Source organism: Hemiscyllium ocellatum, chromosome 31 (assembly GCF_020745735.1).
Source record: "Hemiscyllium ocellatum isolate sHemOce1 chromosome 31, sHemOce1.pat.X.cur, whole genome shotgun sequence".
NCBI lineage: Eukaryota > Metazoa > Chordata > Chondrichthyes > Orectolobiformes > Hemiscylliidae > Hemiscyllium > Hemiscyllium ocellatum.
This window is the reverse complement of record NC_083431.1, coordinates 3,189,525-3,216,513: the sequence shown is the minus strand read 5'-3', so window position 1 is coordinate 3,216,513 and position 26,989 is coordinate 3,189,525. Positions and strand designations below refer to the sequence as shown.

At 42.6% G+C, this 26,989-nt stretch overlaps 1 protein-coding gene across 2 annotated transcripts in view; it reads left to right on the top strand.

Annotated features, from left to right (window-relative positions):
• pigs (phosphatidylinositol glycan anchor biosynthesis, class S) overlaps positions 1-26,989 on the top strand; it is a 49,790-nt gene that overhangs the window by 14,070 nt on the left and 8,731 nt on the right. For both annotated transcript variants that reach the window (XM_060848272.1, XM_060848273.1), the window contains exons 3-8: positions 1,111-1,225; positions 2,296-2,385; positions 8,472-8,798; positions 9,688-9,830; positions 14,370-14,484; positions 21,493-21,638. In XM_060848272.1, the coding sequence (XP_060704255.1) occupies positions 1,111-1,225; positions 2,296-2,385; positions 8,472-8,798; positions 9,688-9,830; positions 14,370-14,484; positions 21,493-21,638 (936 nt within the window). The remainder of the gene's footprint in view (positions 1-1,110; positions 1,226-2,295; positions 2,386-8,471; positions 8,799-9,687; positions 9,831-14,369; positions 14,485-21,492; positions 21,639-26,989) is intronic.

Genomic DNA, 26,989 nt, shown 5'->3' with positions numbered 1-26,989 from the left:
TACTGAGTAATTACTCCTGTCTCTTCCGACTCAATACACAGTCTCCCACTACTGTCCTTGATCGGACCTATCCTCATTTTCGTCATTCTCATGTTTCTCACATACGCATAAAAGGTCTTGGGGTTATCCTTGATCCTACCCGCCAAAGATTTTTCATGCCCTCTCTTAGCTCTCCTAATCCCTTTCTTCAGCTCCCGCCTGGCTATCCTGTATCCCTCCAATGCTCTGTCTGAACCTTGTTTCCTCAACCTTATGTAAGCCTCCTTACAAGACATTCAACCTCCCTCGTCAACCAAGGTTCCCTCACACGACCATCTCTTTCCTGATTGATAGGTACATACATATCAAGGACACGTCATATCTGTTCCTTAAAAAAGTTCCACATTTCAACGACATCCTTCCTTGACAGCCTGTGCTCCCTATGTATGCTCCTCAGATCCTGTCTTGCAGCATCGTACTTACCCTTCCCCCAATTGTAAAACCTACCCTGTTGCACGCACCTATGTCTCTCCATAACCAAGGTGAAAGTCACAGAATTGTGGTCACCATTACCAAAATGCTCACCCACTAACAAGCCCATCACTTGTCCCGGTTCGTTACCAAGCACCAAATCCAATATGGCCTCCCCTCTGGTCGGACAATCTACATACTGAGTTAGAAAAGTTTCCTGGACACACTGCACAAACACCACCCCATCCAGTCTACTTGATCTAAAGAGCTTACAATCAATATTTGGGAAGTTGAAATCGCCCATGAGTACTACTCTGTGGCTTCTGCACCTTTCCAAAATCTGTTTCCCAATCTGTTTCTCCACATCTCTGCTGCTATTGGGGGGCCTATAGTAAACACTCAACAAGTGTTCACGTAGATGTAGAACACACCATAGTATTATTCAAGTAAGATCAGGAGGAGTTCTTCCCAACATCCTGGTCACAGTTGATGTGATTTCAATTTGTGGGATTTTCCTGTATATATATTGACAGCAGTGTTTTCCTGCATTACAAAAGGGGCTGAAAAAGTGGAGGATTGTACTTTTTTCTACAGGTTATCAAGTTAAGTTGTCCACATCCTTAGATTTTGTTTAATGGAACCTTGTGACTTTTTTTGCAGCTTGACATTAGTGTACCAGTGGAGGTGGTCTTCACAAGAGGCACATTGACGGCAGAACAACAGAAAAGGCTGCTGCCACAGACTCAGTTTAGCCAGAAACTGAATCAGCTAGATGGTGAGTAAATACAACAGTAAACTTAAAACGGTGGCTTCTCATTTTATATGCTGATTGCAATAGTGCTGATGTTTGAACAAGTAAAGAAATGTTTTTCCCCACACCAATATGTTATCCTTTTCATATTATTGTGCTGTGCAAATAAGATAAACAACTTTGATTTCATGGTTTGTGCTGAGATTAATTGATCACAGTAAGATACAGTAATAAAGCATAATGGTTGATATTTTAAAAATTCACTCATGGGACATAGGCGTTACTGGCTGGCCAGCATTTATTACCCATCTCTAGATGCCTTTGAACTGATTGACTTGTTAGTCCATTTCAGAGGGCAGTGGAGAGTCAACCACATTGATGTGGATCTGGAGTCAGGCTAGACCAGGTGAGGATGTCAGATTTCTGTCCTTGAAGGACATTAGTGAACTAGGTGGGATTTTTCTGGCAATCAACAATGGTTTTGTGGTTAACAGTAGATTCTTAATTCCAGATTTTTATTGAATGCAAGTTCCACCGTCCATCATGGCAGGATTCGAACCCAGGTCCCTAGAATGTTAGCAGAATTTCTCAATTAATAGTCCAGCGATTATACTACTAGGCCATCAGTTCCTCCAGGATCTTGGTGTTTGTCAAGGGTTTTGCCCCATATCACCATCCAGCAAGTCCTGGTTGGGATGTGCACATATTTGCTCTTCAAGTGTTGATAGCCACAGATTCAGTAGTGTGATCTCTGTTCAAACTCATTTGTAAACTCAAAGCCAAGACTGGTCAGCAACTGTTTTCACTGGGAATGCTGAGGATTACTAGAGAGAAAACATGAACAAAATAAATGTAAAGAGATTCTATTTTATGCTATTGGCGCTAAAAATCCGTTGATACTGTTCTCCCACGTTAGTATATAGTTAATGTAGTGCTCCCTGTGGGTCATTACACTCAATGCATAAATTGAACCCGAACATTAAGATTGGCAATTGTGTTGCTAAATCACTGTCTAGTCAGCTTTGCTTCTTGTACAAATTCTGTTTCATGTGTAGTTTTGTAAAGTTTAAGTCCTTCTACTGTTTCTCTCTCAGGTAAAACAGGCTTCAAGTATAGGTATGAGAAGACATATAGAGCTGCTACTGGTATTGAACAAGATGCAATAATGGGTGAAAATGTGGAAGGTAAAAAATTGCTGCTGCATGCCTTTTCTATATTGAATTTACTCCTGTCTTATCTGTTGCACTTGCCTCAAAGCCAAGTGAATCCTCTTTGATTACATGGATACTGAGAGGATAAATTGAGGATTAAAAGTCCAAGTTACAACTGTGACAGGCCAGCTGCAGTCAGTTGTTGGAAGATCTTTGGGAGTGATTTAGGGAGATGACTGGTGTCTCTGGCAATATGCCTTTCCCCACTGAGCTGATGCTGTGGTTTACATTGATTAAGATTTAAGAACTTGTGACCAGAACTGTCCATCATCATGTGAGGCCTATCCTAAACCTTAAAAGTATTGTGAGGACCCACTTTCAGGGTCTGTATTATCTTTGTCATTCTGATCTCATTTCACCAAGCTTGCTTTAGAGCACTGGTCTGGGAAGTATATTGCAGCATTGAAACCCTCCATCTGCCTATATAATACAGCCGTTTATTCCCTGGTTTCTTCTAATGAAAACCAATAGTTTCAGTCTTCCTAATATTTATTTGGAGGAAATTTCTGCTCGTCCGTTATTGGCTAGTTGAAGGGACCATGGAAGAAATAGTGATATTGTGTTGTCAGCATATATTAGGAATCTGTTTTGGGTGACATGACTGAGGGCTATTATGCGTTTAAAAAGGTAGAAGGAGCCCCAGGATACATCCTTAGCAACTCCAGAGAGAACAGAGCAAAAAGAACCTGACCAGGTATCAACCTACATGAATCTTATTTAAATATTATCCGTTGTGCACGCTGATTTTCACTGGCTCTTTGTCTGACTACATCAATTTCCAAATCCTTATCCTTTATTTTAAATCACTGTATGGCCTCATCCTTCCCAATTTCTGTAATTCCCCCAAACCTTTAAGCCTTTGAGATGTCTCTGTTTTTCTAATTCTGCCTCTTGAGTATCCCTGATTTTAATAACTATGTCATTAGCAGTGTGCTTTCAACTGCCATGACTTTAAGCACTGGATTTCCCTCCCTATCATTGTTCTCTTTTTGAGATGATCCTTTAAACCTTTGATAATCTGGGCTTGACTTCTCATGCTGTGGCTTGTTACAAATATTTCATTTATATTGCTCTTGTTAAGCACTTTGGGATTTATTTTAAGTAAGTTGAAAAATGTAATTTGTTGTATAGTATAGTGGAAGCTCAAAATAAAATCTCCTTGAAAGGATGTTTCTTTCACCACCATTGCATTTTCCATCTCCACCTTTGTTCCAACCCACCTACTGCCAAACCTTCCTTCTGTGCCTTTATGCCTGGATATTGCACTATTCCAATGTTCTCTTGGCTAAGTTATCCTCCATCCTACATAGATGTAATCAAAAAGTTTGATGCTGGTATGTCTCCTGCTCACTCATCACCCCTGATAATCCTGACTTACTTTGACTCCTAGCTACCACATGCTGTAAATTTCGATTTCCCATCCTATGAAGTGCCTTGGATCTAAATAAATATTAGTTGTTGATGTTAAAATCTCTTTCTGGCCTTATCCCACTGTGTCACTGTGACCTCTACAAACTCCTAGAGCAGGAAATCGGGTTAATTAGATCCAGGATTGGTTGAAGGGTGTTTTTGGGACTGGAAGCTTGGGTCTATTGAGATTCCACAGTGTTCAGTGACAGGGCTCTTGATGTTTGTGGTGTGCTTAATGATTTAGACATGAATGTAGGCGGGTTGGTCAGTGAGGTCGTGGGTAATACAAATATTGGTGGGTGGTAATAGTGAGGAGGATAACCTAAGTTTATGGGCATCTGAAAAGAGAAACAACTGGATCAAGATTCATTTAGGGCTTAGCTGTTACCTTAATCTCAACTGTTGTGTTGTAATTTGAACTCATATTAGTCCAGGCCTGTATAAATTAACCACTTATTCCACAGTGCACACTTAGAGAAGTGTTGTCTGCAGCCCGGGAAATACATGTAGTCCACCTGTACTCCAGCTTCTACAAAGCAGGACGAACAGAATAGTGTTCTCTGGTTTACTACTGGTGCCACGAGATGGCGAGGTGAGGAACAGGGAGCGGGCGCAGCGTAATACGTGGCTGCACAGCTGGTGTAGGAGGGAGGGCTTCAGATATGTAGATAATTGGGATGCCTTCTGGGGAAGGTGGGACCTGTACAAGAAGGATGGGTTGCATCTGAACTGGAAGGGGACCAATGTCCTGGGTGGAAGGTTTGCTCGAGTAGTTCGAGAGGGTTTAAACTAGTATGGCAGGGGGGTGGGAACCTGTGCTGTATACCGGAGGTGACAGTTGATGCAGATGAGGCAATAGCAAGAGGTAGACCAGCTAGTGGGAAGGATTTTCCTGGCAAGGGACCAAGGTATCAGTTAAAGTGTGTTTGCTTTAACGCAAGGAGTATCAGGAATAAAAGTGATGAGCTTAGAGCATGGATCAGTACCTGGTGCTATGATGTTGTGGCCATAACAGAGACATGGGTTTCTCAGGGGCAGGAATGGTTGCTGGATGTTCCAGGGTTTAGAACATTTAAAAAGAATAGGGAGGGGGGAAAAAGAGGAGGGGGTGTAGCACTACTAATCAGAGAGGGTATCACAGCTACAGAAGCTTCCATTGTCGAGGAAGATCTGTCTACTGAGTCAGTATGGGTGGAAATTAGGAACAGCAAGGGAGCAGTCACCTCGTTAGGGGTTTACTACAGGCCCCCAGTAGCAGCAGGGAGATGGAAGAAAGCGTAGGTCGGCAGATTTTGGAAAAGTGTGGACATAGTAGGGTTGTTGTAATGGGTGACTTTAACTTTCCCAATATTAGATTACTTACAGTGTAGAAACAGGCCCTTCGGCCCAACAAGTCCACACTGACCCGCTGAAGCGTAACCCACCCATACCCTTACATTTACCCCTTACCTAACACTACGAGCAGTTTAACATGGCCAATTCACTTGACCCGCACATCTTTGGACTGTGGGAGGAAACCGGAGCACCCGGAGGAAACCCTCGCAGACACGGGGAGAACGTGCAAACTCCACACAGTCAGTCGCCTGAGGCGGGAATTGAACTCGGGTCTCTGGCGCTGTGAGGCAGCAGTGCTAACCACTGTGCCACCATGCCGCCCACAAATTGATTGGAACCTCCTTCGAGCAGAAGATTTGAATGGAGCTGTGTTTGTAAGGTGTGATCAGGAGGGTTTCCTAACTCAGTACGTTGACAGGCCGACGAGGGGAGAGGCCATTCTAGACTTAGTGCTTGGAAACGAGCCGGGCAGGTATCAGATCTTGTGGTGGGAGAGCATTTTGGTGATAGTGACCACAACTGCCTCACATTCTATATAGCAATGGAGCAGGAGAGGATTAGGCAAAATGGGAGGATATTTAATTGGGGAAGAGGAAACTATGATGCGATTAGACATGAGTTAGGAAGCATGGATTGGAAGCAATTGTTCTATCTTAAAGGCACTATAGACGTGTGGAGATTGTTTAAGGAACAGTTGTTGCAAGTGATGAATAAATATGTCTCTCTGAGACAGGCAAGAAGTGGTAAGATAAAGGAACCTTGGAAGACGAGAGCGGTGGATCTTCTCGTCCAAAGGAAGAAGGTAGCTTACGTAAGGTGGAGGAAGCTCGGGTCAAGCTCAGCTCTACAGGATTACAGGCAGGCGAGGAAGGAGCTTAAAAATGGTCTGAGGAGAGCCAGGAGGGGGCACGAGAAAGGCTTGGCAGAACGGATTAGGGAGAACACAAAGGCAGTTTACATTTATGTGAGGAATAAGAGAATGGTCAAAGAAAGAGTAGGGCCGATCAGGGATAGCATAGGGAATTTGTGTGTGGAGTCTGAGGAGGTAGGGGAAGCCCTAAATGAGTTTTTTGCTTCTGTCTTTACAAAAGAAACGAACTTTGTTCTGAATGAAATCTTTGAAGAGCAGGTGTGCATGCTGGAATGGATAGAGATAGAGGAAGCTGATGTGCTGAAAATTTTGTCAAACATTAAAATTGACAAGTCGCCTGGCCCGGACCAGATTTGTCCTCGGCTGCTTTGGGAAACAAGAAATGTAATTGCTTCGCCACTTGCGAAGATCTTTTCATCCTCGCTCTCCAATGGAGTCGTACCTGAGGACTGGAGAGAGGCAAATGTAATTCCTCTCTTCAAGAAAGGAAATAGGGAAATCCCCGGCAATTACAGACCAGTAAGTCTCACGTCTGTCGTCTGCAAGGTGAGGGATAGGATTTATATCTGGAAGAGCATGGCTTGATTAAGTGCAGTCAACATGGCTTTGTGAGGGGCAGGTCATGCCTCACAAACCTTATCGAGTTCTTTGAGGATGTGACTAGAAAAGTTGATGAGGGTCAAGCTGTGGATGTGGTGTACATGGGCTTCAGCAAGGTATTTGATAAGGTTTCCCATGGTAGGCTCATTCAGAAGGTCAGGAGGAATGGGATTCAGGGGAACATAGATGTCTAGATACAGAATTGGCTGGCCAACAGAAGACAGCAAGTGGTAGTGGAAGGAAAATATTCTGCCTGGAAGCCTGTGGTGAGTGGTGTTCCACAGGGCTCTGTCCTTGGGCCTCTATTGTTTGCATTTTTATTAATGATTTGGATGAGGGGATTGAAGGATGGGTCAGCAAGTTTGCAGATGACACAAAGGTTGGAAGTGTCGTTGACAGTATAGAGGGCTGTTATAGGCTGCAGCGGGACATTGACAGGATGCAGAGATGGGCTGAGAGGTGGCAGATGGAGTTCAACCTGGAGAAATGCGAGGTGATGCATTTTGGAAGGTCGAATTTGAAAGCTGAGTACAGGATTAAGGATTGGATTCTTGGCAGTGTGGAGGAACAGAGGGATCTTGGGGTGCAGGTACATAGATTCCTTAAAATGGCCACCCAAGTGGACAGGGTTGTTAAGAAAGCATATGGTGTTTTGGCTTTCATTAACAGGGGGATTGAGTTTAAGAGTCGTGACATCTTGTTGCAGCTTTATAACACTTTGGTTAGAGCGCACTTGGAATACTGCGTCCAGCTCTGGTCGCTCTATTGTAGGAAAGATGTGGATGCTTTGGAGAGAGTTCAGAGGAGGTTTACCAGGATGCTGCCTGGACTGGAGGGCTTATCTTATGAGGAGAGGTTGACTGAGCTCGGACTTTTTTCATTGGAGAAAAGGAGGAGGAGAGGGGACCTAATTGAGGTATACAAGATAATGAGAGGCATAGATAGAATCGATAGCCAGAGACTCTTTCCCAGGGCAAAAATGGCTAAAACGAGGGGCCATAGTTTTAAGCTGGTTGGAGGAAAGTATAGAGAGGATGTCAGAGGCGGATTCTTTACACAGAGAGTTGTGAGAGCATGGAATGCGTTGCCAGCAGCAGTTGTGGAGGCAGGGTTCATTGGGGACATTTAAGAGACTCCTGAACATTCATATGGTCACAGAAATTTGAGGGTGCACACATGAGGATCAGTGATCGGTACAACATGGTGGGCTGGAGGATCTGTTCTGTGCTGTACTGCTCTATGTTCTATGTTCTAAATATTAATCAACTATCCATCTTGTTCAGCTCAGCTGATTGCTCACAAATGTTCATTTTAGTTGTGCAATAGTAATGAATTGGTTCTGTTCTTTTTGTTTTCTGATCCATCCCAGCTCCTCTTTCCTGAAGGTGATGCATTTCTATGAAGCACAACCCTTGGACTTGAAACTCCTTTAAACATGCTAGGTTGCTCACTTGAGAATCAAAAACAGGCAATATGACTGTAGGGGAGGGCATCACCTGAAGGTGACTATTAAAATTCTTTCAAGATTGTGATTCATAATGAGAGTGGCAGCCTGATTCGACTTTTCAATATCCCTCTCTTGGGGAATTTCTCTCTCAAGATTTCTTAATTTTTTTTTCTTTATCCCTATTTCTCTTGCTTTCTTTATTTCACAGGGCTAACTCTGTTATTATTTTTCCTGTCCAACCTGCAATCTGCTTATTCAGAAAAGCAGATCAGATATTAAGACTGCCATGTTTTTCTTCATAGGGCTCTGTTTTGAAAAGTCTTTTTCTGACTGTGTCATTCATTTCAAAAGTAGAGATTCCCTTTCTAATCTAAATCCTTTTCTCTTCTATTTCAGTGACTGTTGTCACGCTGTCCCGAGTTTATGAGAGCTTGATAGGATCTGTGGTGATATACGTTGTGCCTGCTGATTCCCAGCTTTTTCCGCAAGAGGTCACTGTTTACATTGGGAAACACAGGGCTGCCTTTCTGCGCTCACCTGTGACTAGATCTCATACTGTGGTGGAGGTACTTCAGGACATTGACGACTATGTGGAAGATATCCTGCAAACAATGTCCTTCACTGATGACATGGTGGTTGCAGCATTGTCTAGTCGCTTTCCTTCAGGAACGTTTGGCACTGACACCTTCACAGACAGCATGACAGCTTTTAAATCTAGTCTTGGTAAGAATTTTCCCTTTTGTATTGTTTGGTGCTCTGCTTCTCTTCCTATCACTCCTGAAGTTATGGACTGTCATTGGAAGATAGTTTTATTGTTTGCAACCATGCTCTAATATCTTGCCTGAGAATGTAATCAGTAGATTTGAGCCTAGACAGAAATGAGAGCAATTTAAAACTGACTTGTGAGATGAACTAACTGTGGAATTCAATGGTGGATATAAATCCTATTAGATATTTTGTAACGTGGTGTTGCACCTAATCCTGTTAGCTTATTAATTGGTAAGTTGGGTTAAAACTCCCCCAATATCTTAACAAGGACTTTGACTGGGATGTATCACAGCTGAATCCAATCTGTCCTTCTTTGACATTCACATACACAAGCAAACTGGGTGCAGAGCAGGAGCCTAAGCTGATATCCCCCTCTTTGTGCTTGGGAAGCAGAAAGCAATTGTAGCCTTTCTCCTGAACCAACCAAGAATAAAACAGCATATGTGCCACCCTCACTTGAGATCCCATATGCATACTGGAACTATGCACAATTTCCCTTGGATCCTCCCCTCTAATCTCTCAACAATGCTCATAGCTGATGGAGTGATCATTCAGATATCTTACAGCTTAAATATTTTAATATTTATTTCAAAACTTGGTGTAGAGGAGCATTCTGCAAATCACAACATTGCTGCATGTATGTTAATCTTAGCTCTGAGAATTACCCTGCCCTCATCTGTTAAATAATTGTAGTGTTCTTCATATTAAATAATAAACAGACCAGGTTTATCAACTAGTGTATAAAGCAGTATTAAATACCCTCAATACCACAATCAGTGTTTGTTTTAATGATGCACATTAGTTTCTGTTTTGATGAACTGTACTCTTTTCAATCTCCATGTAGGATATGACATCACTTTCAGTTTGTTGAATCCTGATCCCAAATCCCACAACACTTGTTGGGACATTGAACAAGCAGTGAATAATTATGTGCAACCCTTCCTGGACAAGATGTCAGTATTCGCTAACTTTTCTGTTGACTCTCAGGTAATGTTGAGTTGAAAAGATTGTTTCTTAAACTGAAAGAACTGGGCAGAAGAGTGAATCCCTTTCACCAGGACACCATCAAGTGTAAAATAATTAGAGAAGGAAAACAAAGTAAATCAACAGGAAAGAGAATTTTACACAGTGCCACTCATAAGATCAGAATACCCTAAAGCTCACTTGAAGTGAAAGATTGCAGCCAATTTGCATACAGCACATTGTCACAAGTAGTATTGACGCAGGTGACTAGATTATATGTTTGATGTGTTGGTTTAGGGATTCCTGTTGGCCAGTTATGTGTGGTAATGCTGTGGAACCTGTTCCATCCACCTGAGCAGAACCTCAACTAGCATCCCATCCTGAAGACTTTAGACCACAGAGAGTCCAGCACTTACTTAGGGACTGATCTGCTGACAGGACAACACTCCTTAAGTATCATCCATCCAATAATGTTGCTCTCTGACAGTTCAGCAATTCTTATATACTGACTCTCCTATAGTGCAGTGCTCCCTAAATATTTATCTTGGACAGTTGACCTCAACCAAATATTGCAGACTGGCATATTCCAAGGTTCAGGGGTATGTGCTGGGGGACACAGGAAAGCTTGGGGCAGCTGCCAAAGTAGAGTAGAGAAAGTTTGTCATCTAAGTTCTTTCTGCCAAAATACAACAAGGGTCCATGCAGTTATCAGATCCTCTCTTTGTCTCAATGTATAAAAATAGTGTCCTGCATGAGTAGGAAATGCCTTTTAGTTTTTTAACTCCGGGAACTTCAAATTCTAGTGTTTTTGTTCTTTATATGCAAAGACTGTACAGAACTACTTTAGGTACAATGGGACTGACCCATTGTCTCAGCATGCTGCTGCCCCACTGAACTCATCTCTACCTACCTCAACACTGTCCTATTCCCCTCTAGTCCAGGAGCTCCCCACATATGTTCGAGACACCACCCATGCCCTCCACCTCCTCCAAGGCTTCCGTTTCCCCGGTCCCCAACGCCTCATCTCACCATGAATATCCAGTCCCTCTACACCTCCATCCGCCATGACCAGGGCCTCCAAGCCCTCCATTTCTTCCTCTCCCGACATCCCAACAGTACCCTTCCACCGACACACTCATTCATTTGGCCGAACTCGTCCTCACCCTTAACAACTTCCTCTTTAAATCCTCCCACTTTCTCCAGTCCAAAGGGGTAGCCATGGGCACCCGCATGGGCCCCAGCTATGCCTGTCTCTTTGTTGGCTACGTAGAACAGTCCATCTTCCGTAATTACACCGGCACCACTCCCCACCTCTTCCTCCGCTACATTGATGACTGCATTGGCGCCACCTTGTGCTCCCGTGAGGAGGTTGAGCAATTCATTAACTTCACCAATATATTCCATCTGACCTTAAATTTACCTGGACCATCTCTGACACCTCCCTCCCTTTCCTGGACCTCTCCATCTCCATTAATGATGACCGACTTGACACCAACATTTTTACAAACCCACCGACTCCCACAGCTACCTGGATTACACCTCTTCCCATCCTTCCCGCCCCATTCCCAATTCCTCCGCCTCTGCTGTATCTGCTCCCAGGAGGACCAGTTCCACCACAGAACACACCAGATGACCTCCTTCTTTAGAGATTGCGATTTCCCTTCCCATGTGGTTAAAGATGCCCTCCAACGCATCTCGTCACATCCCACACCTTCGCACTCAGACCCCACGCCTCCAACCCTAACAAGGACAGAACGCCCCTGGTGCTCACCTTCCACCCTACCAACCTTCGCATAAACCAAATCATCCGCTGACATTTCTGCCACCTCCAAACAGATCCCACCACCAGGGATATATTCCCCCCCCACCCCTTTCCGCCTTCCGCAAAGACCGTTCCCTTCGTGACTACCTGGTCAGGTCCACGCCCCCCAACAACCCACCCTCCCATCCTGGCACCTTCCCCTACCACTGCAGGAATTGCAAAACCTGTGCCCACACCTCCTCCCTCACCTCCATTCAAGGCCCCAAAAGAGCCTTCCACATCCATCAAAGTTTTACCCGCACATCCACCAATATCATTTATTGTATCCGTTGCTCCCGATGGGGTCTCCTCTACATTGGGGAGACTGGACACCTCCTAGCAGAGGCTTTATGGAACATTTCCGAGACACCGTACCAGTCAACTACACCGCCCCGTGGCCCACCATTTCAACTCCCCCTCCCACTCAGCTGAGGACATGAAGGTCCTGGGCCTCCTTCACCGCCGCTCCCTCACCACCCAACGCCTGGAGGAAGAATGCCTCATCTTCTACCTTGGAACACTTCAACCCCAGGGACTTCACCAGTTTCCTCATTTCCCTTTCCCCCACCTCATCCCAGCTCCAAACTTCCAACTGAGCACTGTCCCCATGACTTGTCTTACTTGCTTATCTTCCTTTCCACCTATCCACTCCACCCTCCTCCCTGACCTATCACCTTCATCCCCTCTCCCACTTACCTATTGTACTCTATGCTACTTTCTCCCCACCCTCACCCTCACCCTCTCTCTCTCTCTCCTCTCATTTATCTTTCCACCCTTCAGGCACTCTGCCTGTATTCCTGATGAAGGGCTTTTGCCCGAAACGTCGATTTTACTGCTCCTTGGATGCTGCCTGAACTGCTGTTCTTTTCCAGCGCCACTCTAATCAAGAACTATTTTAGTACCTGTGTTGTACATAAAGATAATTTTTTATGAATAAAGTATCTTTTTGCAATTTTTTTTAGACAGTAGCATTTCTTCAGACTGATTCTCTAACAGAATTATGCTCTCTTAGTGCTAATCCTCTGACGTCATGGTGCTCTGGATGTAGGTTTGCTCGCTGAGCTGGAAGGTTCATTTTCAGACGTTTTGTCGCCATACTGGGTAACTTCTTCCGTGGACTTCCGGAGAAGCACTGTTGATGATTCCTGCTTTCTATTTATATATTTGGGATTCTTTGGGTTGGTGATGTCATTTCCAATAGTGATGTTATTTCCTGTTCTTTTTCTTGGGGTGAGAATTCAGGTCCAAGTCCATGTGTTTGTTAATAGAGTCCAACTAGAATTCTGTTAACAAACACAGCCACTTGGACCCGATTTCCCAACCCCTGAGAAAAAGAACAGGAAATGACGTCACTGTAGAAAATGGCATCACCACAGGAAATGACATCACCAACTCAAAGACACCCAAATGTATAAATAGAAAGCAGGAATCATCAGCTGTGGTTCATCCGGAGGCCCACTGAAGATGTTACTTAGTATGGTGGCGAAACATCTGAAAATGAACCTTCCAGCTCAATGAGCAAACCTATATTCAGAACCTTAACCTGAGCTATAAACCTTCTCAAAACTTGCTATCACGGTGCTCTTTCAGTATTGACTGTCCAAATGGGCTCCACTCCCTTGGCACACACTCTCTACCAGTTCAGTTCTTGCTTAGTATTTTCCTCAGTGCAGTGCTGTCTCAGTACTGACCCTCTGACAGTATGGTACTCCCTGAGTACTGATACTATGACAGTGCAGTGCTCTGTCAGCTCTGACCCTCCAACTGTGCAGTGCTCCCTCAGGACTGACAATAACAGCATGATACTCCCTTAGTAGTGTCCCTCTGATAGCATGGTACTCCCTCAATACTGACCCTCTGACTGTTGCACTCTGTCAACACTGACCTTCTGACCGTGCGATGCTTACTCAGCACTACACTAGAAGTGTCAGTCTACATTATTTAACTCTCTCGGCAACTTGCTATCTATCCAAAATCTGTCTGACTCAGCCTTGAAGCTTTTGATGTTCCAGCCTTCACTGTGCTCTTGGCAAGAAATCTCCAAAGAGTAATGACCTTCTGTGAGAAAATATAGCTCTTCATTTGCATCTTAGTTTTCAGACTCTGTTCTCTGTTTCTAGATTCCTCTATGAGGGGAAATGTTCTCCCAGTATCCACCCCGTTAACCTCCTTCACCATGTTATACATTTCATTATCTAAGGTCATTTCTCATTTTTCTAAACCCCAATTTCTACACACCCATCCTGGTCAACCTTTACTTCTGAGCCAACACTTTCATTCTGGAAATAAGACTGTGAATCTTTTCATGAATAGTTTCCAATGCAAGAATATTCTTCCTTAAATAGACAGCCTAAATCCATGTGTAGTAGCTCAGATGTAGTCTCACCAGGGCCCTTTGCAGTCGTAGTGAGACTTCCTCCTTTAATACTCTAATCCCCTTGCAATAAAGGTGATGGTCTATTTTCCTTTTTTATTAGTTGATGGATTAGGTAGAAGTGCTTAGTGAAACCTGTTGGTAATGGCCCCTATCATTTAAGGTAGGGAAATCGTTTCATAAGTAGGATTTGAACCTGGTAAAAGATCACTAAAGTTGTCCACGTGACAATTATATCTTTAAGCATTGCCACAGTGAAATTTAGAGTGTTTGGTCGAGTGCATTTTGGATGATTAGCAGCACAGTTAAACTATTGTTACTGATTCTCTGTTATTCCAACCTCTGCCTGAGCTGAGACTCATGACTAACCCCAGCTCTCTCTTTACAGATACTGTATTATGCAGTTCTTGGTGTATCACCACGCTACAATAAAACCTCTTCAAGCTTTACTTTGAATGAGGATAGCTTGCCCCATGTGATCAATCCGGTCGAAGCCAAACTGGGTAAGAATCTCCATCTATTATAGCGATGATTCTACAGCCAAAAGGTGAACCAGTCTCATCTCATTATGTCAATCTGGAACATGCTGTGTAATAGGTTCATGATATAGAAGCAGAATTAGGCTATTTGGCCCATTGAAAATGCTCCATCATTTGATCATGGCTGATATGCTCCTCACCCCCATTTTCCTGCCTTCTACCCATATCCTTGCAATCCCATTACCTCTAACTCCTCAAATTTACTCACTGATAGGGCAGTGGAAGCTGATTTGATGGTAATTTTGAAAAGGGAATTGAATTAGTATTTGAAAAGTAACATTTTTCTGGACTGTGATGAAAGAACTGAGAAAATTAGATGAAGCATTTAACACCTTCAAAGAGCTGGTGTAGGTACAGTGGGCCAAATGGCCTCTGGTTCTGTGACTTACCTGCTGTCACCATGCAGCACTGGTTGTTGTGGTTCCAGGTTTCTAGTATTTACACTTCTCCCTGTGTTTATTTCTGTATTGGCTGAAAATCAGTATAAAACCCAACATTGTAGCATATTGTATGTCAATTCCATCTGAGATGTGGTTTTACCAAACCAGTTATCAATCCCTGTAGAGTGAGTGATTGGTGCTTATTCCCAAAGTGAATGTAACTTTCTATGTCTTTATTTTTATTGGTTAGCCACCAGATGGAGAAACTTGCCATGAAAATACATGACAGGCTGCTGTGACTCTTGACTGTCACAAGGCTCCTGTAGACCTGTGTGTGTGGCATTACTGTCACATTGAATCTGGAAACTGCCCTCTGACTGCCTGGAAGCTCTTGTATCAGTGGATCAGAGTCATAGCTAAAATACAAATTGGGATACCGAGCAGTAACTTGCAGAGGTTTACTGTTTAGCATCACTGGTTGATTGTTTTGAATGGGAAGAATTTTCATCATCTGAATCAGAATCATTTGGTGTTGTCACTGCTGTGGTTGTTGCTGTGGATGGGGTTGCAACAGTAACAGCTGGATATTTAGTGGTTGCTTAGAAAACTGGAATTCTTTATTTCTTGCTGTGCACAACCTTAAGTTTCTAATATCGTGTTGGTCAAGAATTTGGGTGCTGAGTTTATGAAGGGCACTTCCTGTAGTGTCTTTTGTACATGTCATTGCCAGTGACTCCTAGACTGGTTTCGGCACCTTCCTCATTTACCTTCCCTATCCAATTGTACTTGGTTCTGAGGCTGAGTCATGCTGTTGTGGGGAGGCAATGAGCAGAGGGCCGTGTGCCGCAGGGGGCTTACTCTTTGTGAAAATGATTATAATTTAGGATGCAGCTCAGTTACAGATAATGGGTGGCTTACATAGAAATGGGAAAGAGTGATAACTAGGGAAAACACTTCAAGGTTGCTTACAATACAGAAGTATTGCTGGAATACAGCCTTGGTTTGTGGCTGAGTTAACAAAGTATGTGGATTAGTAAAGAAACACATTTAGTGTAATTGAATTCAGTGGGGACATAGAGCCTGCGTGGAATAAATGAGTTCACATCTCTTGTGTAAACTCTTTTTGCTGCCTGGATACATGTCAAACATTTTATTTTAAGCAACTGCTTTTTTTTAAAGAGAAGAAACTCTTTGACAACATGTACCACGTGCAGTAATTCCAGCCCCACTTTGGATGTGTTCACTGTGTGTCTTGCCTCGGTGGCTAGGCTGGGCACAGCAGGCTTGCTTTCTCCTCAGTAGAAGGCTGTTCAGTCTCTCTAATTTGTTCTGGCATTTGGAGAGATCATGTCTGATATTTAACCTACCTCCATTTACCCTCCTTGACTTTGTTTTCTTTTATACCTTTGTCTTTTAAAAATCACAACAAAGAAAAGTACATCCGGAGTTTGGAAAACAAATTCTCGAGTGCTGCCAAAAATCTTGGTCCACAAATTACTGTCTCCAAAACAGTGCTTATGTTTCAGCCAGCATCAGACACCCTCTGTACAGTGTTAGACATACGAGTTTTTAAACAGACCACTATCCCCCGGTTGACTTAGATCAAGACTTTCAGAAACTTGGAAGAGTTTTATTGTAAATCTACAATTTAGCGCAAACACCTCCCTTCTGGATCTGTTTCCTCTCCAGGAGTCAACTCCCCACTGCACCAGAGCCTAATTTTATTTGTAAACCCTCCACAAATCACCCAATTAAATAACTGCATGATTAAACGGATTTTAAAATATTTTCTAATGAACATGTTATTACATTGGAGGAAGTGGGACTTGGGCTGTGGCTGATGGTTCACAGGCAGGGACACTGCCACTGCACCACAACAGCACAGTTGATTAGTCCAGTATTTGGTGAGGCATTGAGCAACTCAAACCAGAGGCTTTTCATTTCAATCTCCAGGCTCTGCTTGTTAGGAGTTTGCGGAGACTATAGTCTTGAGAAGGAGGAATTAGGCAAAGCTGCTGCTTCTGATCACTGTCCTGTGCATTCCTGCTGGAAAATGCATTTCAGTGAATATTTGAAAGGGGAGGTAATGGCCTAGTAGTATTACCACTGGACTATGAATCCAGGAACTCAGCTAATGGTTTGGTGATCCGGTTTCAAATCCCACCACAGCAGATGGTGAAATTTGCATTCAATAAAGAATCTGAAATTAAGGATCTAATGATGACCGTGAAGCCATTGTTGATTGTCGGAAGTACCGATCTGAATTCATTAATCTGTCCTTACCTGGTCTGCCTACATCTGTCTCCAGACCTACAGCAACTTTGAGTCTTAACTGCCCTCTAGGCAATTATGGCTGGGAAATAAATGCTGGCCTAGCCAGACGTATCTGCATCCCATGAGTGAATAAAAAAAATGCTTCGTATTGATGTCTTGCATTACTCATTATGCAGACAGGTATTGCTTCAAGTTGGACAGCCAGCCAATGAACAAGGAAGGTATGTGACATCCATTAAAGTAAAAGCAAAATGTTGCTGACAATCTGAAATAAAAACAGTGCAGGAAATTTTCAATATGTCTTGCATAGTCTATGGGGAGAGAAACAAAATTCATGTTTCAAGTTTCATATGACTTTTCTGTACTGCAGCACTTTCTTTGGACTCTGAACATGTATTCTGTTTCTCTCCCCTCAGATGCTACCAGACCTTATGATTTCTTTTTCACCCAGCTCTTTGTTTTATACCTTAAAATTAAATTCAGTCTCAGGGTGGAACCTGGTGACACAGCTGTGATGGGAGGAATGTCCTGGTACTCAAGCCCCACAATTCTGGCTCATCATTAGAGTAAATGTTTTGGTTCAGTCTCCAAAACTGCCAATGTTTCTTTTTTGTACTGTTATCCAGAATAACAGACTTTCACCAGATCCCAATTTCTATAACTCATGCCCCATCTCTGTGCCAATGTGTCCACCAACATTTGCCAGCTTTGTTGGCCCTAGACCTACAGAAGAACCTCGTGGGTTAAGTTGGTGCTGCATCCACCTCTAGTTAAGTGTGTTCAACAATTGCTATCTGATTATTGCTGGTGGCTTTGTGAACATTAATCCTCTGCCAGACGTAAACTCATGAATAAATTGATTGGAGTTGGGACTGAATGAGTCGTATGTAAACCACTATCTTTGGAATCTCGAGACTATGTTATGCAATGTTGCAAAAATAAACTGACTGCTGGAGTTTTCATCCAAGTCAGAATGTGTCTTTGTTTTAAGAAAGAGAGAATTTGTAGTTTTATGGATATAGTTTTTATAGTTTCAGTCTCAGCATGTAACATAGTGATGTGTAGTCAATGATGCACTTTCAGGCGTTGTCATTGTTGCAATGCAGAGAAATGTTTAATTCCTGAAGCCGGGCTTCAGTGTTTATGTAAATACAGAGGTCAAAGCTGCTAAGTGCATGATACAGTGCCACCTGTGTGACATCTGCTGAACCTTGGATTGGAGTTGAGGTACTAATAGGACATGAGATCCTAGTCTACAGGCAAGTGGAGAATGATTCACTCTGGACTGAATTCTCTCAAAGTAGGTAGTGTAGAAGTAGCTTTATCAAGTATCTAATCCCATGCAGTACCTGTCCTGGGAGTGTTTGATAGAGACAATGGGATAGAACTTTAATCTGTATCTTTAAGAAACGCAAAAGAACTGTGAATGCTATAAATCAGAAACAAAAACAGAAATTGCTGGAAAAACTCAACATTGTCTGGCAGTGTCTGTTAAGAGAAATCATAGTTCATGTTCGGGTCCGGTGATCCTCCTTCAGAACCGGCTTCAGTTCTAAATGGTTTACATTGTAACCTTGGACTGTGGCCCCTGGTTCTGGAATCCCCCATCATTGGAACTCTCTTCATACATCAGTTTCGCTATCCCAGGAATCAGTCTGGTAAACTTTCACTGTATTCCCTCAAAAGCAAGAATGTACTTCCTCAGATAATGACACCAAAGCTGCATGTAGTATACCAGGTGTGGTTTCACTAAGGCCCTGTATAATTGCAGCAAGACATCCCTCCCTGTTCTCGAATCATGCTTCTATGAAGATCAGTGAACCATTTGCCTTCTTTACCAAATCGATGCTTATCTTCAGCAGCCAGTGTGCAAGAACATCCTGATCTCGTTGCGAATTTCCCTATCTTAATTTATAACCATTCAGATGATAATCTGCTCTCTTGTTTTTGCTGCCGAAGCAATAATCTTATTTATCCTCAATATATTCCTCAGTTTGTCCAATTTATAACGAAGTATCTCTGCATCCTCCTCACGGTTACCCTCCCACCCAGATTTGTGTCGTATGCAAATTTAGTGATATTATTTAGCTTTATCATCTAAATTATAAATATTTATTGTGAATAGCTGTGGTCCTGCAATATTGATTGCCCTCGAAAAAGACCCATTTATTCCTATTTTCTGTTTCCTGTTTGCCAACCAGTTCACTATCCATTTCAATACACTACCCTAATCCCACATGCTTTAAGTTTACACACTAATCTCTTGTATCAGACTTTGTTGAAAACCTTTTAACAATCTAAATAAACCATACCCACCAGCTCCTCTTCATCAATTCTAAGAGTTAAATCCTCAAAGAATTCTAATAACTAGCCATTTGGATACAGAACTGGCTCAAAAGTAGAAGACAGAGGGTGGTGGTGGAGGGTTGTTTTTCAGACTGGAGGCCTGTGACCAGTGGAGTGCCACAAGGATCGGTGCTAGGTCCACTACTTTTTATCATTTACATAAATGATTTGGATGCGAGCATAAGAGGTACAGATAGTAAGTTTGTAGATGATGCCAAAATTGGAGGTGTAGTGGACAGCGAAGAGGGTTACCTCAGATTACAACAGGATCTTGACCAGATGGGCCATTGGGCTGAGAAGCGGCAGATGGAGTTTAATTCAGATAAATGCAAGGTGCTGCATTTTGGGAAAGCGAATCTTAGCAGGACTTATACACTTAATGGTAAGGTCCTAGGGAATGTTGCTGAACAAAGAGACGTTGGAGTGCAGGTTCATAGCTCCTTGAAAGTGGAGCCGCAGGTAGATCGGATAGTGAAGAAGGCATTTGGTATGCTTTCCTTTATTGGTCAGAGTATTGAGTACAGGAGTTGGGAGGTCATGTTGCGGTTGTACAGGACATTGGTTAGGCCACTGTTGGAATATTGCGTGCAATTCTGGTCTCCTTACTATCGGAAAGATGTTGTGAAATTTGAAAGGATTTACAAGGATGTTGCCAGGGTTGGAGAATTTGAGCTATAGGGAGAGGCTGAACAGTTGGGGCTGTTTTCCCTGGAGCGTCGGAGGCTGTGGGGTGACCTTATATAGTTTTATAAAATCATGTGGGGCATGGATAGGATAAACAGACATGGTCTTTTCCCAGAACTAGAGGGCATAGTTTTAGGGTGAGAGGGGAAAGATATAAAAGAGACCTAAGGGGCAACTTTTTCATGCAGAGGGTAGTACGTGTATGGGATGAGTTGCCAGAGGAAGTGGTGGAGGCTGGTACAATTGCAACATTTAAGATGCATTTGGATGGGTATGTGAATAGGAAGGGTTTGCAGGGATGTGGGCAGGGTGCTGTCAGGTGGGACTAGATTGGGTTGGGATATCTGGTCGGCATGGACGGGTTGGACCAAAGGGTCTGTTTCCATGCTATACATCTCTATCACTCTAATAGATTTATCAACCATGACTTCCTTTGTGTAAATCCATGCTGACTGTCTGATGCTGCCACTGTTTTCCAACTGCTCAGTTATTAAATCTTTTATAATGGACTCTAGCATTTTTCTCACCACTAATGACAGGCTGGCTGGTTTTCTCCTTGTCAGCCTTCTTAAACAGAGGGGCTGCTTTAGCTACCTTCCAAGCTGTAGGAGTTGTTCCAGACTCTCTAGAATCTTGGAAGATGACCGCTAATGCATCCACCATTTCTATGGCACTTTCTTTTTTAGTATTTTGGATGTCGAAGAAGTTTGGAGAAAGCTAAATGCTGTCTTTTCAAATATTTATCCCTAAGTCAACATAACATTTTCTTTAAAATACAAGAGATCTGGAAATTTTGTTCAGTTTGTGTTTGTGGGATCTTCATATTCACTGGTTGCTGTATGTCCTACATTGCAACAGTAACTAAAATTACAATGTACCTAATTGACTGTGAAGCACTTTAAGATATTCTACCTTTCATGATCTCAACATACGAGTTCAGTCTTTTTCTCTGTCATGCCTTCTCTTTTCTCTTTTTTCCTTTTCTCCCTTCTTCCTTCCCTTTAGATCCTTCCTCTGAAATTCTTCCCTTCTAACTGAGGAAAATGAATAGACATCAGTTTTCTCTCTCAGAAAGAGATGCATGTAACCAAATCCATCAGATTCCTAACAGTGTGCATTGAATATTAAAATGTAATGATTTTGAAGGGAAGAAAATTACAATATATTAACATAAGAGGATTTTGACTAGGATGTACACTGTACATGGAGGGAAGGCTGGAGTCAGTGATGAGGACAGGAAGACTACCAAACCCACATGAAATTCAACTTTTTTTTTTGTTGTTCCTAGGGTCCAACGTTGCTTCAAGCTACCCTGTTTTAAATTTTCTTCTTTACGTTCCTGAATATTCACACTCTCCACTGTATATCCGTGACAGCGATGGATCTCCCGTTGAATCAAACACTTTTCACAGCTCCCGCTGGGGAGGAATCATGGTAATGACAGAATATCCTTGAAAGAAAAATATTCTTGTATTTATCAAGCTGTATTCCAACCAATGTTTGACAAACAAATATCCTGAAGTGTGCTAATTGTCCTATGTAGCATAATGCAGCATGCATTATGCATGCAAGTTCTGACCAAGTGGTAAGGAGAGGAGTAAACTTTTTTTTAATATAGTGGTTAGCTTAGGGAGGAATATTGGTTTGGACACCAGAAAAACTGTCATGGGTCTTTGACTGTTTCGGAGATTAAGTGAATGTTAGACAGGGCTGAGTCAAGTGTCACATTGGATGAATGGTATTGCTGACTGTACCTCACACACTCTGTGCTAGGTTGGGTGTCACTCTAGATTATAAATTTACATCCTGTTTTCAAATTAGGTTAGTGGTTTTGGTTACTTAGTTCTTGCCAAACATAGTTAGACCCATCATAAATCAGAGCTGAAGCTTAGTGGGATGGAGAACTGCAAAATGTATGAAAAGACAACAGAAAATGCTAAAATTAAATGGGAATGTCAAAGATTATGTAAAATAGTTTAGTCAATTTGGAAAGAAAATTCCTTTCCGATTTGTGTCAGGCTGTTGCCATTTGCTTTCTGTACCCAGGGATATTGGTTGCAGCCAGATAATTATCTAATTTCTGTTTGAACTATTGTTATGAATCCAGATTAAGCAGTCACCCTGGCCTCTATAGGAGGAAAAAACCTTAAGACCTAATGTAGTGTATCCAAACACAGTTTAAAACCTCTCATGGTCCCTAGCCTCTCAAGCTTAAAATGTCTACCTCCACAGATACATTTAGTCCATCAAACTAAGTCACCCCGAAGTTTATTTCTCTAAGCTCTTGGAAGCTAAAGATCAGTTTAGAAAATATTTAAAACTAGTCTACTAATGTCAATACCAGCCTTCTAATCTTTACCTTTTTTTTGTTACTTGTGCATGCAGTGAGTGCAGTGCTGTCTTTTTAGAGTCTTGAGTCTTTCTCTGCCCATATAGAATGTCCATCAGCTCAGTAGTTTTAGATTTAGATTAGACTTACAGTGTGGAAACAGGCCCTTCGGCCCAACAAGTCCACACCGACCCGCCGAAGCGCAACCCACCCATACCCCTACATTTACCCCTTACCTAACACTACGGGCAATTTAGCTTAGCCAATTCACCTGACCCGCACATCTTTGGACTGTGGGAGGAAACCGGAGCACCCGGAGGAAACCCACGCAGACACGGGGAGAACGTGCAAACTCCACACAGTCAGTCGCCTGAGTCGGGAGTTGAACCCGGGTCTACAGGCGCTGTGAGGCAGCAGTGCTAACCACTGTGCCACCGTGCCGCCCACCAGTTGTCACTGACCCATATAATTAGCCCTAAATTGAAAACCTATCAACAGACAGTCTCTGGGCAAAATTGCCCTGAGCGAACATGTGCACACATAGAGACACACGCACAGGCACACACACCTGATAAATCCAGCAGTCCTCCCCCACTGTTTGAACAAGACAACATTGTTTGTGCAACTCACAATGGGACGTCAGAAAATAGGGTGTAGGCCATTCATCCCCTTGAATCTGTGCCATCATTCAATGACCTCATTGCTGACCCATGCCAGTAATGAGTTTCAGCAATTTGTTTTAAAACTGCAGTGTCACCTTCCAAATGTTCTCGCTGAGAATTGTGTTGGGGGAGTGGGGGAAGCTTCGTAGATATTAGTTGGTCTACAGTCCAAGCTGTTCTTCCATCAAGTCTTAATGTCAATAGATTATTTGACCTTGAAGGTCATCACATTCAAGCTCAAATTCTGTTCTCTTCTGTCCTGTCCACAGTGATACACTTGCCAGCTGGCATCATTAAGTCTTTAGCAGAAATCATGGCTGATACCCACTTGCCTCTAGCCTGGAACCACAGTAACCAGTTTTGACTTGCCCACCTCTTCAATGCAGTTGAGGATGGAATTGGCTTTTTTGCTAACTGGCCCATTTGTGAACTTCTGCCAATATTTTCGGAGAAATTGCCCTGTGATCTTTTGCTTTACGTAATACTAGTTTGTGAGTAGGCCATTCAGCTTGTTGATCTTGCTCCGCTATTCAATTAGGTGATGTTTGATCATCATCTTTTATGCCAATTTCCCATACTATCTCCAAGCCATTGATGTTATTTGTCTTTATAAATCTAGTGACTTCTATTTAGAAAATGCTTAGTGATTTTACTTCCACAGTGCTCTGAGTAGAGAATTCCAAAGATTGACCATCCTATAAGTGAGGACATTCCTCCTCATCTTAATCAAAATAGGCCAACCCCTTATTTTGAGTTTTTGGCCCCTGGTTATGGACTTGCCAGCCAGCAACAACATTCTATTGATATCTAGATTAGATTACTTACAATGTAGAAACAGGCCCTCCGGCCCAACAAGTCCACACCGACCCGCCGAAGCGCAACCCACCCATACCCCTCCATTTACCCCTTACCTAACACTGTGGGCAATTTAGCATGGCCAATTCACCTGACCCGCACATCTTTGGACTGTGGGAGGAAACCGGAGCACCCGGAGGAAACCCACGCAGACACGGGGAGAACGTGCAAACTCCACACAGTCTGTTGCCTGAGTCGGGAATTGAACCCAGGTCTCAGGTGCTGTGAGGCAGCAGTGCTAACCACTGTGCCACCGTGCCGCCCACAACTTTGTCATGCCCTGGTAAAACTTTGTAACTTTCAAAGTGATCTCTCTTATTCTTCAAATCTCTACAAAATAAGATTTAGCTTTTTCAGTCTGTCTTCCTAAGCCTATGCCAGAGATTAATTTGGTGACTTCTGATGCACTCCCTGTAGAGAAAGTATATCTTTCCTTAGTTCAGGAGACCAAAATTGAGTACTGCTGGTGAGATCTCAGCAAGACATCTTCACTTGCGTATGTAAATCCACATATGTTGAACATGTTGTTTACCTTCCTAATTGGTTTTTGTGCTGCATGTTGGCTTTCACTGACTACGAATAAGGGCACCCAATCCAGGATTCTCTGAAGCGTCCTTGCATAATAATTTACATTTTCACCTCATTTTGTGTCATCAAGTTTGGGAATATTATTACATTTATCCTTTGTGTAAGTTGTGAACAACACTGATCTTTGCAGTAGACAAAAAGTGTGACACTGGAAAACCACAGCTGGTCAGGCAGCATCAGAAGAGCAGGAGAGTCGATATTGCGAGCATAGGCTCTTCATTAGGGATGTGATCTTTGCTGTACCCCATTAGTAATAGTTTATTCCTAGTTTATTTTGTTCATTAATCAATTCTCAAACTGTACTAGTATATTACTCACATCATACCAAACCCATGCTCTATTTGCTAACAACCTCTGTTACTTCTCAATAGCCTTCTGAAAATCAAACTACACCACGTGTATCTTTATCTGTGCTGAAATAATATCCACAAAAACCTGTCAACATGATTTCCTTTTCATAAATCCATGTTGACTATGCTCAATCACATCAATGTTTTCTATTTTTTATCTTTTTTTTTATTAATTTATGGATTGTGGATGCTGCTGGCCATGTCAGCATTTATTACCCATCTCTAATTGCCTAATTAAATGTTAACCACATTGTTGTGGGTCTGGAGTCAAACGTAGGCCAACCAGTTAAGGAAGGCAGATTCCTGTCCTAAAGAACATTACTGAACCTGATGGTTTTTTTTCTGACAATTGATAATGGTTTTGTGGTTATAATTAGACTATAAATTCCAGATACTTATTGAATTCAAATTCCACTCTCTGCCATAGCAGGATTTGAACTTGGGTACCCAGAACATTACCAAGATATCTAGATTAGAACATTACAGCACTGTACAACCCCTTCGGCCCTCAATACTGCGCTGATCTGTGAAACCAATCTGAAGCCCATCTAACCTACACTATTCCATTATCATCCATATGTTTATCCAATGAAGATTAATAATCTAGTGATCATACCACTAGGCCGTCACCTCCCCTGAAGCCAATATGTGTGTGCTTCTCAATTCCACTCCCATTATCTCCCTTCTTAAATAGTGGGTTACTTATCCAGTCTGCAGGAGCCTTTTTAATGTTGAATGAGTTAGCTGTTCATACAGCTTTCCTTGCAACCAGCATCCTTGAGTTGCAATCATTCTGAGCTATCTCTTTTCTGTAACATTCTTAGCATTGGTCCCCATGGCATCAACCTGAAGATTTGGCAATGCGTAATGTGCATGCCTGCACCTCCAAAGGAATGCATTAGTCTCAAGGAGTTCACTGCAATCCTAATTTTATAGATAGCAACCTCAAAGCAGCATCCATAGCGACATCTGTTGCCCGTCGTTCTAGCAACAGTATCCATAGCAACATAGCTTCTCGACCACTCCTTAGTGCTTGTCTTTGCACATCACTGCTGAAAATAGCATAATGTTTAATTTCCTGTTTTTCTAAAGAGGATTTCCATGTAGGCAGATTTCATAAGTCTGTGGTGATTTACTGTATCTAGTATTTGACCCACTCTAACAAACTGAATTTATAACAGTAGTTTTATAGATTTCATACTGATATCATGAATGACACCAAAATAAATAACAAAAAGAACTTTATTTACAAATAAATAGTGAGAAATCAATTTACAGTTAACTCTTTCTGCCCGAGTATTCTCCTGTTGTGTTTTAAGTGTGTGTGCTTATTCTTTCTCTGGCTGTTTGTCTTGCAGTGACCCTTGTTTTTCATCAGCAATAAGTACACTATCCAATTTTAATTTCATCACAGTGAAAAGAAACCTCGTTTTGCTGAAAACAACATTCATTGCATTGTTGTAGCATATGGCATGGTGGCACAGTGGTTAGCACTGCTGCCTCACAGCGCCAGAGACCCGGGTTCAATTCCCGCCTCAGGCGACTGACTGTGTGGAGTTTGCACGTTCTCCCCGTGTCTGCGTGGGTTTCCTCTGGGTGCTCCGGTTTCCTCCCACAATCCAAAGATGTGTGGTTCAGGTGAATTGGCCATGCTAAATTGCCCGTAGTGTTAGGTAAGGAGTAAATGTAGGGGTAGGGGTATGGGTGGGTTGCGCTTCGGCGGGTCGGTGTGGACTTGTTGGGCCGAAGGGCCTATTTCCACACTGTAAGTAATCTAATCTAATCTAACCTGTCGGGGCATCAAAACTCTAGGATCACTTTGTGTTAACACAGGACTTTTTTTTCTTTAGTTGATTATTATCTTGGAATAACTTCCTTACAAATTAGCACGAGGCCTTTACTTACCGTCTTAATCATGAAGAGCCTAGGGGATCAAACAGAAGACTTTTCTGAGTTTCTTGACTCTGGAAGTTGGAAGGATAACTACAGACTATTGTGGCT